We start from the raw sequence: 16,958 nt of genomic DNA, 5'->3' as shown, positions 1-16,958 counted from the left end.
TTTTCTGTAATACGCATTATTACTCACCTGTGCTGATATCTGTAGGGATTTCCTCCTCCTTACACTTCTGATCTCCCCTCACATACATCTCTTCTTCTCCCTCTATATCTTTTGCCTTCATATCAGTCACATACGTCTCTTCTTCTCCCTCTATATCTTCTGCCTTCATATCAGTCACATAGGTCTCTTCTTCTCCCTCTATATCTTCGGCCTTCATATCAGAAAGGTGTTCACCCTGAATAACAACAAAATAACACTTTAGTAATGTCTGATTACTTTAAGACTGAACAACAGAATATCACTGAATAAGACACACAGCTTCTCTACAGATCATATAGTGATAGTGTGGCCGGAGACCCTGTCAGCCACAGGTACAATGGCGTCTGCGGCACTGAAGGGTTATTACTCCGTGCCCGGCGCCATTCTACAGAGACAATGAGCGTTAGGCACCCCATTCAAATGTACTAACGGCGTCGGGCGCAGCCTGTTTAAAGATGTGTCTTCATGTTATATCACTGCGCTGTGCGCAGTTGGAGAGTTATATCGTTTTATAATATATTTGTATCCAAGATGCTCTTAGTGACTACAGGATAAGTCATAGCACACTCACACATAGGAAGACATCTATTGTGAGGATACCGTACATCATACAGACACTGCAGTGTCACTACATCTCATGTGCTCCTATTGTGAGGCGTACATCTTACAGACACTGCAGGGTCACAGCATCTCATGTGCTCCATTTCTGAGGGGACCGTACATCATACAGACACTGCAGGGTCACTGCATCTCATGTGCTCCAATTGTGAGGGGAGCGTACATCATACAGACGCTGCAAGGTCACTGCATCTCATGTGCTCCTATTGTGAGGGGACCGTACATCATACAGACACTGTAGGGTCACTGCATCTTATGTGCTCCTATTGTGAGGGGAGTGTACATCATACAGACACTGCAGGGTCACTATATCTCATGTGCTCCTATTGTGAGGGGAGTGTACATCATACAGACACTGCAGGGTCACTGCATCTCATGTGCTCCTATTGTGAGGGGACCGTACATCATACAGACACCGCAGGGTCAGTACATTTCGTGTGCTCCTATTGTGAGGGGACCATACATCATACAGACACTGCAGGGTCACTGCATCTCATGCGCTCCTATAGTAAGGGGAGCGTACATCATACAGACACTGCAGGGTCACTGCATCTCATGTGCTTCAATTGTGAGGGGACCGTACATCATACAGACACTGCAGGGTCACTGCGTCTCATGTGCTCCAATTGTGAGGGGCGCGTACATCAAACAGACACTGCAGGGTCACTACATCTCATGTGCTCCTATTGTGAGGGGACCGTACATCATACAGATACAGCAGGGTCACTACATCTCATGTGCTCCTACTGTGAGGGGACTGTACATCATACAGACACTGCAGGGTCACTACATCTCATGTGCTCCTACTGTGAGGGGACTGTACATCATATAGATGCTGCAGGGTCACTACATCGCATGTGCTCCAATTGTGAGGGTACCGCACATTATACAGACACTGCAGGGTCACTACATCTCATGTGCTCCTACTGTGAGGGGACAGTACATCATATAGATGCTGCAGGGTCACTACATCGCATGTGCTCCAATTGTGAGGGTACCGCACATTATACAGACACTGCAGGGTCACTACATCTCATGTGCTCCTACTGTGAGGGGACAGTACATCATATAGATGCTGCAGGGTCACTACATCTCATGTGCTCCTATTGTGAGGGGACCATTCATCATACAGACAATGCAGGGTCACTACTGTTAGCCAGAAGAATTTCATCTTCCTTGGTCACTGTATCTCACAAGGAGCCAGACACCTTACAGAAGAAAGGAAACGGCTTGTTCTACAAACCAAAGTACCAAAGACTATTAAACAGACCAGATCATTCCTAGGTCTTGTTGGGTACTGCAGAGAATGGATACCACATGCTTCTATCTACATGCAAGTTTTGTATGACAGCACAAAGAAAGATGCTCCAATCTACACCACAGAACAAGTTGAAGCAGTTCAGAACCTTAAGGCTGCCATAGCATCTTCACCGGCTTTGGGTCTGCCAGACTACACCAAGCCATTTACTCTTTATTGCCATGAGGAAAGAGGTCATGCACTTGGAGTCATTACACAGACGCATGGAAGCAAGCAATGCCCGGTGGCTTATCTTTCAAGCAAACTGGACAACATTATCCAAGGAGCACCCACCTGCATCAGAGCAGTTGCAGCAACAGCAGTTCTCAAACAGAAATGCATAGACATTGTGCTTAATCATGAACTGATCATTCAGGTGCCACATGCGGTGACTGAAATACTACAGCAAGCCAGAACCAAGCACTTATCAGCTGCAAGACTCACCAAGTATGAAGTAGCTCTACTAAGTGCCACAAATGTCACCATTAAAAGATGCACCACCCTCAACCCAGCAACTCTACTACCGGCCCTATTGCAGGAAAAAGGAGCAGAGTATGAATCTCTAGATTCAAAAGGAGGGAGAAGAGAGACATATAATATCTCTAGCAATGGTACCCAGAATAACCAGGATGATGTGGACCACATGAACTATGGGAATGCAGAAAGTGATAAAAATATACACAATACAAATTTTTCCCATGACTGCATGGCTCTGATGGAACAAGAGACTCAACTGTTACCTCATGTCACAGACACAGCCCTTCCTGATGCCCAGCACAACCTCTATGTGGATGGATCAAGATACTATGATAATGGAACCCCGTATACAGGGTATGCTGTTACAACAGAGACTGATATCATTGAATCAGGAAGTTTACCAGCACAGCTATCAGCACAAGCTGCAGAGCTAATAGCTCTCACTAAAGCTCTGGAGTATGCAGAAAACACAACAGCTAATATATACACAGACTCCAGATATGCTTGGGGAATTACGCAAGATTATGGCCAGATTTGGAAAAGCAGAGACTTCAAGACAGTTACAGGAAAACAGATACAGCATGCAGATCTGATAAAGAAACTATTTGAAGCTCTGGACAAGCCAATAAAAGTAGCCATCATAAAAATCCAAGCACACACCAAGAACCAAACTAAAGAAACAAGAGGAAATAACTTGGCGGATGCCGAAGCAAAGAGAGCAGCCAAAAGCTCTGACAAATCAGAAGTACAAATAATGCTAGCTGAAAATGAACCTCAGAACCCAGCACACATGGCTGATCTACAGCAACTCATCATTTTCCAGAATCAAGCAGGTCCCTTAGAAAAAGCCACATGGCAAAAGAAGGGAGCCATACAAGACCAAGATACAGGACTCTGGAAAACAGAAGATAAGACATGTTTGCCAAGAGTGCTATATTCAGCTATCTGCCAAGTAAGCCATGGAATTACCCATGCAGGAAAAGATCAAATGACAAGACAAGTCAACCAAAAATGGATAGCTCCATGATTCCAAGGGGCAGCAGAGAAGCACACACAAGCATGTTGGATATGTGGAATTTCAAATCCAGGAAGTAGAACCAAGACTCCAGCAGGAGCCATCCCAAAAGCCAATATGCCATTTCAGAGACTACAGATAGACTATATTCAGATGCCAACTCAAGGCCCGTTCCAGTTTGTACTGGTTTGTGTCGATACCTTCTCCAAATGGGTAGAGGTCTTCCCAGTAGCCAAAGCCACAGCAAAGAAAATATTGACTGAAATAGTATGCAGGTACGGAGTACCAGAAGTGATTGAATCAGATAGAGGAAGTCACTTCACAGGAGCAGTCATGACTCATATCATGGAGGACATGGGCATACGACAGGCCTTCCACACGGCCTACCGTCCACAGGCAAGTGGACCAGCAAAGAATACGAACTATAGCATCAAGGCAAAGCTCATGAAGGCAATGCAAGACACAGGGAAGGGATGGGTTGACTGTTTGCCTTTGGCACTATTTAGTCTTAGAACTGCACCTAACAAAAAGTCAGGTTATTCACCATATGAAATCTTGTTTGGTAGTATACCTAAGATAGGATGTTATTATCCACAGGAATTGCAGCATAAACATGGTGATTTAACTGCTTATGTGAAAAGTCTAACTGAGAGACTAACCCATCTTCATGTTGTAGCACATGATTCCCTTCCAGATTCTACTGCAGACCAGAATCCACATCATCTCCAGCCAGGAGATTGGGTGTACCTGAAGAGACACGTGAGGAAATCTCTGGAGCCCAGATATGATGGCCCATTCCAGGTGTTACTAACTACACCGACGTCTGTAAAGCTGAAGGACAGAGAGGCTTGGGTGCATGCATCACACTGAAAACTTTTGAAAGTTAAGTTTGGATAAAAAACAAAAATGTACATTCTTTTGCATTGAATTTAGAAAAAAGGTCAAGTGAAAAAGAAATAGTGGAAAAACATATACAAGAGATAGAAGATGCAAAACTGACTTATGCCAACAAACATAACATCCCTGATACACTAGAGGGTGAATGGGGTTGGCTGTTATGGCTGAATCCAGTTACATGGTTCAGTGGAATTAAAGGATGGATTGTAGGAATCCTAATGTTTTTGTTGAAAGCAGTTGGAATTGCAATTATATTATATTTGTGTTTTAAGATGCTGCTTTGTTGTTTTTCAGTTTGCCAGAAACGAGTAAAGGATGCTTTGGACACCTCCAAATATAGGACAATACAGAAGCGTCTAGCGAAGCAGGTCCAACAACAGTCTGCCCTAATGGATATGAATCAAAGGTCTACCAACCAAAGCCAAGACAAAGACACCAATTTTGGGACAAATAGGGTGTAGCTTCCTACCTGTGGGGAGATAGGTAGCCATCAGTATCATTAGAGTAGACTGTTATTGCATAGACTTGTTAGGAATGAGCTAGATAAACCTGTAATCTTTGATTTATTATAAAAAGGAGGGAAATGTTAGCTTAATGTTTTATTACTATATTGTGTTATAATAATCAAATGGATAAATACACATATAGGAGGTTTTGTGTTGAATAAAGAAGTGAGTTCAAAGTGAGGGCTGAATATGTTACAAGCCTCACTATATGAAGCAGATTTAATGAACTGTATTGAGCTTAGAGACAGTCAGCAAACTTTTATGTACTATATTTGTCTATATGAAGTAAAGGACAGCTGCATGCATCTTATAAGTACAGAGTTAAGAATATACACTGTAGGTAGGGAGAAACATCTAAAGAAAGTGTATGATGTAACCAATGCTGTAAAAAATAAGATTTTACTCACCGGTAAATCTATTTCTCGTAGTCCGTAGTGGATGCTGGGACTCCGTAAGGACCATGGGGAATAGCGGCTCCGCAGGAGACTGGGCACAACTAAAGAAAGCTTTAGGACTACCTGGTGTGCACTGGCTCCTCCCCCTATGACCCTCCTCCAGACCTCAGTTAGGATACTGTGCCCGGAAGAGCTGACACAATAAGAAAGGATTTTGAATCCCGGGTAAGACTCATACCAGCCACACCAATCACACCGTATAACTCGTGATACTATACCCAGTTAACAGTATGAAATATAACTGAGCCTCTCAACAGATGGCTCAACAATAACTATATACAAGTATTGCAGACAATCCGCACTTGGGATGGGCGCCCAGCATCCACTACGGACTACGAGAAATAGATTTACCGGTGAGTAAAATCTTATTTTCTCTGACGTCCTAAGTGGATGCTGGGACTCCGTAAGGACCATGGGGATTATACCAAAGCTCCCAAACGGGCGGGAGAGTGCGGATGACTCTGCAGCATCGAATGAGCAAACTCTAGGTCCTCCCCAGCCAGGGTATCAAACTTGTAGAATTTAGCAAATGTGTTTGACCCCGACCAAGTAGCTGCTCGGCAAAGTTGTAAAGCCAAGACCCCTCGGGCAGCCGCCCAAGAAGAGCCCACCTTCCTCGTGGAATGGGTTTTCACTGATTTAGGATGCGGCAGTCCAGCCGCAGAATGTGCAAGCTGAATCGTACTACAGATCCAGCGAGCAATAGTCTGCTTCGAAGCAGGAGCACCCAGCTTGTTGGGTGCATACAGGATAAATAGCGAGTCAGTTTTCCTGACACTAGCTGTCCTGGAAACATACATTTTCAGAGCCCTGACTACGTCCGACAACTTGGAGTCCTCCAAGTCTTTAGTAGCCGCAGGCACTACAATAGGTTGGTTCAAATGAAAAGCTGATACCACTTTAGGGAGAAACTGGGGACGAGTCCTCAATTCTGCCCTATCCATATGGAAAATCAGATAAGGGCTTTTACATGACAAAGCAGCCAATTCTGACACACGAAAAAATACACAGATAAGATAGCAGCGCTAAAATGGAAATTAATGACTTTGAAGGTTTGAGTGAAAAATTAATCACAATTTAATAAAACATAATTCTAAAAAGCACATCTTAAACTATATAAAAGACCGTATAATACACCATATTATGGCCACACATATGCTAAATCAAATAGTATTAACAGCTGCCGTTAGGGTGTAGTCCGTTCCTGATGGTATATGGACTGGCAAATAAATTTTTTGTATATACCACTAGAAAATGAACCAAATAGATAGTCCCACATAGGTTGTTACCACTTTCAAGCCGCTGGAGGTGTAGTCCCTTGAGATTGTCCCTTTGTTGGTCTCAGACCCAGACGTGGGTTATTGTGGGATCCTCACTGCATTGCGGTATCCTCCTGTTATGAAAGGATGAGTGGTATTCCGAATGAGATGGTTCTTTGTGGGTTCAGTGCCCCAGTCCTGGTCCGGACACCCTAGGCAGCTGGATTTAGCAGAGAGTGGTGGTCTGGCAAGCCTCCTTAGAACCCACAAAGAACCATCTCATTCGGAATACCACTCATCCTTTCATAACAGGAGGATACCGCAATGCAGTGAGGATCCCACAATAACCCACGTCTGGGTCTGAGACCAACAAAGGGACAATCTCAAGGGACTACACCTCCAGCGGCTTGAAAGTGGTAACAACCTATGTGGGACTATCTATTTGGTTCATTTTCTAGTGGTATATACAAAAAATTCTTTGCCAGTCCATATACCATCAGGAACGGACTACACCCTAACGGCAGCTGTTAATACTATTTGATTTAGCATATGTGTGGCCATAATATGGTGTATTATAAGGTCTTTTATATAGTTTAAGATGTGCTTTTTAGAATTATGTTTTATTAAATTGTGATTAATTTTTCACTCAAACCTTCAAAGTCATTCATTTCCATTTTAGCGCTGCTATCTTATCTGTGTATTTTTTCTTGTGGTTTTGGGTGTGACTACCCCAATTTATAGCAGCAGCATTAGAAACGCAACATCCAACAAGCGCCTGAATCTTTTTTACCTTGGTAGAAAACAAATTGCTACAATTCTGACACACGCCTGGCCGAAGCCAAGGCAAACAGCATGACCACTTTCCACGTGAGATATTTCAAATCTACGGTTTTAAGTGGCTCAAACCAATGTGACTTAAGGAAATCCAACACCACGTTAAGATCCCAAGGTGCCACTGGAGGCACAAAAGGGGTCTGTATATGCAGCACTCCCTTAACAAATGTCTGAACTTCAGGCAGTGAAGCCAGTTCTTTCTGGAAGAAAATCGACAGAGCCGAAATCTGGACCTTAATGGAACCCAATTTTAGGCCCATAGTCAACCCTGACTGTAGGAAGTGCAGAAAACGGCCCAGCTGAAATTCCTCCGTTGGGGCCATCCTGGCCTCACACCACGCAACATATTTTCGCCATATGCGGTGATAATGGTTTGCGGTCACTTCTTTCCTAGCTTTAATCAGCATAGGGATGACTTTCTCCGGAATGCCCTTTTCCTTCAGGATCCGGCGTTCAACCGCCATGCCGTCAAATGCAGCCGCGGTAAGTCTTGGAATAGACAGGGCCCCTGCTGTAGCAGGTCCTGCCTGAGCGGCAGAGGCCATGGGTCCCCTGAGATCAGTTCTTGAAGTTCCGGGTACCAAGCTCTTCTTGGCCAATCCGGAACAATGAGTATAGTTCTTACTCCTCTTTTTCTTATTATCCTCAGTACCTTGGGTATGAGAGGAAGAGGAGGGAACACATAAACCGACTGGTACACCCACGGTGTCACTAGAGCGTCCACAGCTATTGCCTGAGGGTCTCTCGACCTGGCGCAATATCTTTCTAGCTTTTTGTTTAGGCGGGACACCATCATGTCCACCTGTGGCCGTTCCCAACGGTTTACAATCAGCTGGAAGACTTCTGGATGAAGTCCCCACTCTCCCGGGTGGAGGTCGTGCCTGCTGAGGAAGTCTGCTTCCCAGTTGTCCACTCCCGGAATGAACACTGCTGACAGTGCTAACACGTGATTTTCCGCCCATCGGAGAATCCTTGTGGCTTCTGCCATTGCCATCCTGCTTCTTGTGCCGCCCTGTCGGTTTACATGGGCGACTGCCGTGATGTTGTCTGACTGAATCAGTACCGGCTGGTTTTGAAGCAGAGGTCTTGCCTGACTTAGGGCATTGTAAATGGCCCTCAGTTCCAGAATATTTATGTGTAGGGAAGTCTCCTGGCTTGACCATAGTCCCTGGAAGTTTCTTCCCTGTGTGACAGCCCCGCCAGCCACGAAGTCTGGCATCCATGGTCACCAGGACCCAGTCTTGTATGCCGAATCTGTGGCCCTCTTGAAGATGAGCACTCTGCAGCCACCACAGCAGAGACACCCTGGTCCTTGGAGACAGGGTTACCAGCCAATGCATCTGAAGATGCGATCCGGACCACTTGTCCAACAGGTCCCACTGAAAGGTCCTTGCGTGGAACCTGCCGAATGGAATTGCTTCGTAGGAAGCTACCATTTTTCCCAGGATTCGCGTGCAGTGATGCACTGACACCTGTTTTGGTTTCAGGAGGCCTCTGACTAGAGATGACAGCTCCTTGACTTTCTCCTCCGGGAGAAACACTTTTTTCTGTTCTGTGTCCAGAACCATCCCCAGGAACAGTAGACGTGTCGTAGGGACCAGCTGTGACTTTGGAATATTTAGAATCCAACTGTGCTGTTGTAGCACCTCCCGAGATAGTGCTACCCCGACCAACAACTGCTCCCTGGACCTCGCCTTTTCAGGAGATCATCCAAGTATGGGATAATTAAAACTCCCTTTTTTCGAAGGCTTATCATCATTTCGGCCATTACCTTGGTAAATACCCTCGGTGCCGTGGACAGACCAAACGGCAACGTCTGGAATTGGCAATGACAATCCTGTACCACAAATCTGAGGTACTCCTGGTGAGGATGGTAAATGGGGACATGCAGGTAAGCATCCTTGATGTCCAGTGATACCATGTAATCCCCCTCGTCCAGGCTTGAAATAACCGCCCTGAGCGATTCCATCTTGAACTTGATTTTTTTTATATAAGTGTTCAAGGATTTCAAACTTAAAATGGGTCTCACCAAACCATCCGGTTTCGGTACCACAAACATTGTGGAATAGTAACCCCGTCCTTGTTGAAGGAGGGGCACCTTGACTATCACCTGCTGGAAATACAGCTTGTGAATTGCCTCTAGCACAGCCTCCCTGTCTGAGGGAGTTGTTGGCGAGGCAGATTTGAGGAAACGGCGAGGGGGAGACGTCTCGAATTTCAGCTTGTACGCCTGAGATACCACTTGAAGCATCCAGGGATCCACCCGTGAGCGAGCCCACTGATTGCTGAAGTTCTTGAGACAGGCCCCTACCGTACCTGGCTCCGCCTGTGGAACCCCAGCGTCATGCGGTGGACTTAGAGGAAGCGGGGGAGGACTTTTGTTCCTGGGAACTGGCTGTATGCTGCAGCTTTTTCCCTCTACCTCTGCCTCTGGGCAGAAAGGACGCGCCTTTAACCTGCTTGCCTTTTTGGGGCCGAAAGGACTGTACCTGATAATACGGTGCTTTCTTTGGCTGTGAGGGAACATGGGGTAAAAAAAAGCTGACTTCCCAGCTGACGCTGTGGAAACGAGGTCCGAGAGCCCCTTCCCAAACAACTCCTCACCTTTATAAGGCAAAACTTCCATGTGCCTTTTAGAATCTGCATCCCCTGTCCACTGCCGAGTCCATAATCCTCTCCTGGCAGAAATGGACATTGCACTAATTTTAGATGCCAGCCGGCAAATATCCCTCTGTGCATCTCTCATGTATAAGACTGCGTCTTTTATATGCTCTATGGTTAGCAATACAGTGTCCCTGTCAAGGGTATCAATATTTTCCGACAGGGAATCTGACCACGCAGCTGCAGCACTGCACATCCTTGCTGAAGCAATAGCCGGTCTCAATATAATACCTGAGTGGGTATACACAGACTTCAGGATAGCCTCCTGTTTCCTATCAGCAGGCTCCTTTAGGGCGGCTGTATCAGGAGACGGCAGTGCCACCGTCTTTGACAGGCGTGTGAGCACTTTATCCACCCTAGGGGATGTTTCCCAACGCGACCTATCCTCTGGCAGGAAAGGGTACGCCATTAGTAACCTTTTAGACATTACTAGTTTCTTATCGGGGGAAGCCCACGCTTCTTCACGCACTTCATTTAATTCCCCAGATGGGGGAAAACCACTGGTAGTTTTTTCTCCCCAAACATAATACCCTTTTTTGTGGTACCTGGGGTAACATCAGCAATGTGCAACACATTTTTCATTGCCTCAATCATGTAACGTGTGGCCCTATTGGAAGTTACATTAGTCTCATCGTCGTCGACACTGGATTCAGTATCCTTGTCGACATCTGTGTCTGCCATCTGAGGTAGCGGGCGTTTTAGAGCCCCTGATGGCTTTTGAGACAGCTGGGCAGGCACGAGCTGAGAAGCCGGCTGTCCTACATCTGCTATGTCGTCAAACCTTTTATGTAAGGAGTTGACACTTTCACGTAATTCCTTCCACAAGTCCATCCATTCAGGTGTCGGCCCCACAGGGGGTGACATCACATTTATCGGCATCTGCTCCGCCTCCACATCAAACATGTCGACACAGCCATACCGACACACCGCACACACACAGGGAATGCTCTGACTGAGGACAGGACCCCACAAAGCCCTTTGGGGAGACAGAGAGAGAGTATGCCAGCACATACCAGAGCGCTATATATACACAGGGATTAACACTGTAACTGAGTGATTTTCCCAATAGCTGCTTGTATACACAATATTGCGCCTAAATTTAGTGCCCCCCCTCTCTTTTTTACCCTATGTAGTCTGGAAAATGCAGGGGAGAGCCTGGGAGCGATCCTTCCAGCGGAGCTGTGAGGGAAAATGGCACCAGTGTGCTGAGGGAGATAGCCCCGCCCCTTTTTCGGCAGACTTCTCCCGCTTTTTTGTAGGTATATCTGGCAGGGGATTGTACACATATATAGTCTCTATGACTATATTATGTGTAGTTTTGCCAGCCAAGGTACTTAATATTGCAGCCCAGGGCGCCCCCCCCCCCCCCCAGCGCCCAGCACCCATCAGTGACCGGAGTGTGAGGTGTGCATGGGAAGCAATGGCGCACAGCTGCAGTGCTGTGCGCTACCTTGATGAAGACTGAAGTCTTCTGCCGCCGATTTCCAGGACCCTCTTCTTGCTTCTGGCTCTGTAAGGGGGACGGCGGCGCGGCTCCGGGACCGGACGATCGAGGCTGGGCCTGTGTTCGATCCCTCTGGAGCTAATGGTGTCCAGTAGCCTAAGAAGCCCAAGCTAGCTGCAAGCAGGTAGGTTCGCTTCTTCTCCCCTTAGTCCCTCATAGCAGTGAGTCTGTTGCCAGCAGATCTCACTGAAAATAAAAAAACTAAAAATATACTTTCTTTTCTAGGAGCTCAGGAGAGCCCCTAGTGTGCATCCAGCTCAGCCGGGCACAAAATTCTAACTGAGGTCTGGAGGAGGGTCATAGAGGGAGGAGCCAGTGCACACCAGGTAGTCCTAAAGCTTTCTTTAGTTGTGCCCAGTCTCCTCCGGAGCCGCTATTCCCCATGGTCCTTACGGAGTCCCAGCATCCACTTAGGACGTCAGAGAAATTAACTGTACACTGCACATTTGCTGATTACCAAAGATGGAAAGAATATATGTTATATTGAGTGTGCCCCCACCTTCGGGGACAGTAATGTGAGCTGACCACCATGACTAATATGTACAATGTGCCTTATATATGCTCTGAAGGACAGTACAGTAAACATATTACTTATGAGACATGCGGCTGTGTGTGTCTTATTGAGTTCTCTCAGCAATACATTACGACCTGGTATCCAGAGGTGACATGATAATTGAAGGAACCGGACCCAGTGCTACCTAGACAGCGATACCACTACATCTCGTGCACCTATTGTGAGGAGACCGCACATCATGCAGACACTGCAGGGTCACAGCATCTCATGTGCTTCAATTGTGAGGGGACAGCACATCATACAGACACCGCAGGGTCACTGCATCTCATGTGAACCTACTGTGAGGGGACCGTAGATTATACAGACACTGCAGTCACTGCATCTCATGTGCTCCTATTGTGAGGGTACATTCATCATACAGACACTGCAGGGTCACTACATCTCGTGCTCCTATTGTGAGAAGACTGCACATCATACAGACACTGCAGGGTCACTGTGTCTCATGTGCTTCAATTGTTAGGGGACCGCACATCATACAGACACTGCAGGGTCACTACATCTCATGTGCTCCTACTGTGAGGGGACAGTACAACGTACAGACACAGCAGGGTTACTACATCTCATGTGCTCCTATTGTGAGGAGACCGTACGTCATACTGACACTGCAGGGTCACTGCATCTCATGTGAACCTACTGTGAGGGGACCGAACATCATACAGACACTGCAGTCACTGCATCTCATGTGCTCCTATTGTGAGGGTACATTCATCATACAGACACTGCAGGGTCACTACATCTCGTGCTCCTATTGTGAGAAGATTGCACATCATACAGACACTGCAGGGTCACTGTGTCTCATGTGCTTCAATTGTTAGGGGACCGCACATCATACAGACACTGCAGGGTCACTACATCTCATGTGCTCCTACTGTGAGGGGACAGTACAACGTACAGACACTGCAGGGTTACTACATCTCATGTGCTCCTATTGTGAGGAGACCGCACATCATGCAGACACTGCAGGGTCACAGCATCTCATGTGCTTCAATTGTGAGGGGACAGCACATCATACAGACACCGCAGGGTCACTGTGTCTCATGTGCTTCAATTGTTAGGGGACCGCACATCATACAGACACTGCAGGGTCACTACATCTCATGTGCTCCTACTGTGAGGGGACAGTACAACGTACAGACACTGCAGGGTTACTACATCTCATGTGCTCCTATTGTGAGGAGACCGTACGTCATACTGACACTGCAGGGTCACTGCATCTCATGTGAACCTACTGTGAGGGGCTCGAACATCATACAGACACTGCAGATTCACTGCATCTCATGTGCTCCTATTGTGAGGGGTACATTCATCATACAGACACTGCAGGGTCACTACATCTCATGTGCTCCATTTATGAGGGGACCGTACATCATACAGACACTTCAGGGTCACTGCATCTCATGTGCTCCAATTGTGAGGGGAGCGTACGTCATACAGATGCTGCAGGGTCACTACATCTCATGTGCTCCTATTGTGAGGGGACCGTACATCATACAGACACTGCAGGGTTACTGCATCTCATGTGCTACTATTGTGAGGGGAGCATACATCATACAGACACTGCAGGGTCACTGCATCTCATGTGCTCCTAATGTGAGGGGACCGTACATCATACAGACACTGCAGGGTCCCTACATCTCATGTGCTCCTATTGTGAGGGGAGCGTACATCATACAGACACTGCAGGGTCACTGCATCTCATGTGTTCCTATTGTGAGGGGACCGTACATCATACAGACACTGCAGGGTCACTGCATCTCATGTGCTCCTATTGGGAGGGGACCATTCATCATACAGACACTGCAGGGTCACTGCATCTCATGTGCTCCTATTGTGAGGGGAGCGTACATCATACAGACACTGCAGGGTCACTGCATCTCATGTGCTCATATTGTGAGAGGACCGTACATCATACAGACACTGCAGGGTCACTGCATCTCATGTGCTCCTATTGTGAGGGGACCGTACATCATACAGACACTGCAGGGTCACTGCATCTCATGTGCTCCTAATGTGAGGGGACCGTACATCATACAGATACTGCAGGGTCACTGCATCTCATGTGCTCCTATTGTGAGGGGACCGTACATCATACAGACACTGCAGGGTCACTGCATCTCATGTGCTCCTATTGTGAGGGGACTGTACATCATACAGACACTGCAGGGTCACTGCATCTCATGTGCTCCTATTGTGAGGGGACTGTACATCATACAGACACTGCAGGGTCACTGCATCTCATGTGCTCCTATTGTGAGGGGACCATTCATCATACAGACACTGCACGGTCACTGCATCTCATGTGCTCCTATTGTGAGGGGACCGCACATCATACAGACACTGCAGGGTCACTACATCTCATGTGCTCCTACTGTGAGGGGACAGTACAACGTACAGACACTGCAGGGTTACTACATCTCATGTGCTCCTATTGTGAGGAGACCGTACGTCATACTGACACTGCAGGGTCACTGCATCTCATGTGAACCTACTGTGAGGGGACCGAACATCATACAGACACTGCAGATTCACTGCATCTCATGTGCTCCTATTGTGAGGGGTACATTCATCATACAGACACTGCAGGGTCACATCATCTCATGTGCTCCTATTGTGAGGAGTCCGCACATCATACAGACACTGCAGGGTCACTACATCTCATGTGCTCCATTTATGAGGGGACCGTACATCATACAGACACTTCAGGGTCACTGCATCTCATGTGCTCCAATTGTGAGGGGAGCGTACGTCATACAGATGCTGCAGGGTCACTACATCTCATGTGCTCCTATTGTGAGGGGACCGTACATCATACAGACACTGCAGGGTTACTGCATCTCATGTGCTACAATTGTGAGGGGAGCATACATCATACAGACACTGCAGGGTCACTGCATCTCATGTGCTCCTAATGTGAGGGGACCGTACATCATACAGACACTGCAGGGTCCCTACATCTCATGTGCTCCTATTGTGAGGGGAGCGTACATTATACAGACACTGCAGGGTCACTGCATCTCATGTGCTCATATTGTGAGAGGACCGTACATCATACAGACACTGCAGGGTCACTGCATCTCATGTGCTCCTATTGTGAGGGGACCGTACATCATACAGACACTACAGGGTCACTGCATCTCATGTGCTCCTAATGTGAGGGGACCGTACATCATACAGATACTGCAGGGTCACTGCATCTCATGTGCTCCTATTGTGAGGGGACCGTACATCATACAGACACTGCAGGGTCACTGCATCTCATGTGCTCCTATTGTGAGGGGACTGTACATCATACAGACACTGCAGGGTCACTGCATCTCATGTGCTCCTATTGTGAGGGGACTGTACATCATACAGACACTGCAGGGTCACTGCATCTCATGTGCTCCTATTGTGAGGGGACCATTCATCATACAGACACTGCAGGGTCACTGCATCTCATGTGCTCCTATTGTGAGGGGAGCGTACATCATACAGACACTGCAGGGTCACTGCATCTCATGTGCTCCTATTGTGAGAGGACCGTACAGCATACAGACACACTGCAGGGTTACTGCATCTCATGTGCTCGTGAGGTGATCGAATATCATACAGACACTGCAGGGTCACTGCATCTCATGTGCTCCTACTGTGAGGGGACTGTACATCATACAGACACTGCAGGGTCACTGCATCTCATGTGCTCCTATTGTGAGAGGACCATTCATCATACAGACACTGCAGGGTCACTGCATCTCATGTGCTCCTATTGTGAGGGGACTGTACATCATACAGACACTGCAGGGTCACTGCATCTCATGTGCTCCTATTGTGAGGGGACCATTCATCATACAGACACTGCAGGGTCACTGCATCTCATGTGCTCCTATTGTGAGGGGAGCGTACATCATACAGACACTGCAGGGTCACTGCATCTCATGTGCTCCTATTGTGAGAGGACCATTCATCATACAGACACACTGCAGGGTTACTGTATCTCATGTGCTCGTGAGGTGACCGAATATCATACAGACACTGCAGGGTCACTGCATCTCATGTGCTCCTATTGTGAGAAGACCGTACGTCATACAGACACTGCATCTCATGTGCTCCTACCGTGAGGGGACCGTTTATCATACAGACACTGCATTGTTACTACATCTCATGTGATCCTATAGTGAGAGGATCGTACGTCATACAGACACTACAGGGTCACTGCATCTCATGTGCTCCTATTGTGAGGGGACCGTACATCATACAGACACTGCAGGGTCACTGCATCTCATGTGCTCCTATTGTGAGGATTCTGCACATCACACAGACACTACAGGGTCACTGCATCTCATGTGCTCCTATTGTGAGGGGACCGTACATCATACAGACACTGCAGGATCACTGCATCTCATGTGCTCCTATTGTGAGGGGACCGTACATCATACAGACACTGCAGGGTCACTGCATCTCATGTGCTCCTATTGTGAGGGGACCGTACATCATACAGACACTGCAGGGTCACTGCATCTCATGTGCTCCTATTGTGAGGGGACCGTACATCATACAGACACTGCAGGGTCACTGCATCTCATGTGCTTCTATTGTGAGGGGACCGTACATCATACAGACACTGCAGGATCACTGCATCTCATGTGCTCCTATTGTGAGGGGACCGTACATCATACAGACACTGCAGGGTCACTGCATCTCATGTGCTTCTATTGTGAGGGGACCGTACATCATACAGACACTGCAGGATCACTACATCTCATGTGCTCCTATTGTGAGGGGACCGTACATCATACAGACACTGCAGGGTCACTGCATCTCATGTGCTCCTATTGTGAGGGGA

The 16,958-nt window shown here is 47.2% G+C and overlaps 1 protein-coding gene across 4 annotated transcripts in view; it reads right to left on the bottom strand.

The window, feature by feature from the left end:
* The window catches only part of LOC135054648 (zinc finger protein 268-like), a 247,646-nt gene that overhangs the window by 12,677 nt on the left and 218,011 nt on the right, over positions 1–16,958 (bottom strand). For 3 of the 4 annotated variants that reach the window (XM_063957882.1, XM_063957884.1, XM_063957883.1), the window contains one exon: positions 28–235. The exons of the other annotated variant lie outside the window; for it this stretch is intronic. In XM_063957882.1, coding sequence (XP_063813952.1) covers positions 28–217 — 190 coding nt within the window. In that variant the 5' untranslated portion in view covers positions 218–235. The remainder of the gene's footprint in view (positions 1–27; positions 236–16,958) is intronic. 4 annotated transcript variants of the gene reach the window in all.

This window comes from Pseudophryne corroboree, chromosome 3 (assembly GCF_028390025.1).
Source record: "Pseudophryne corroboree isolate aPseCor3 chromosome 3, aPseCor3.hap2, whole genome shotgun sequence".
Classification (NCBI taxonomy): domain Eukaryota; kingdom Metazoa; phylum Chordata; class Amphibia; order Anura; family Myobatrachidae; genus Pseudophryne; species Pseudophryne corroboree.
This window is presented reverse-complemented; position numbering and strand designations above follow the sequence as displayed.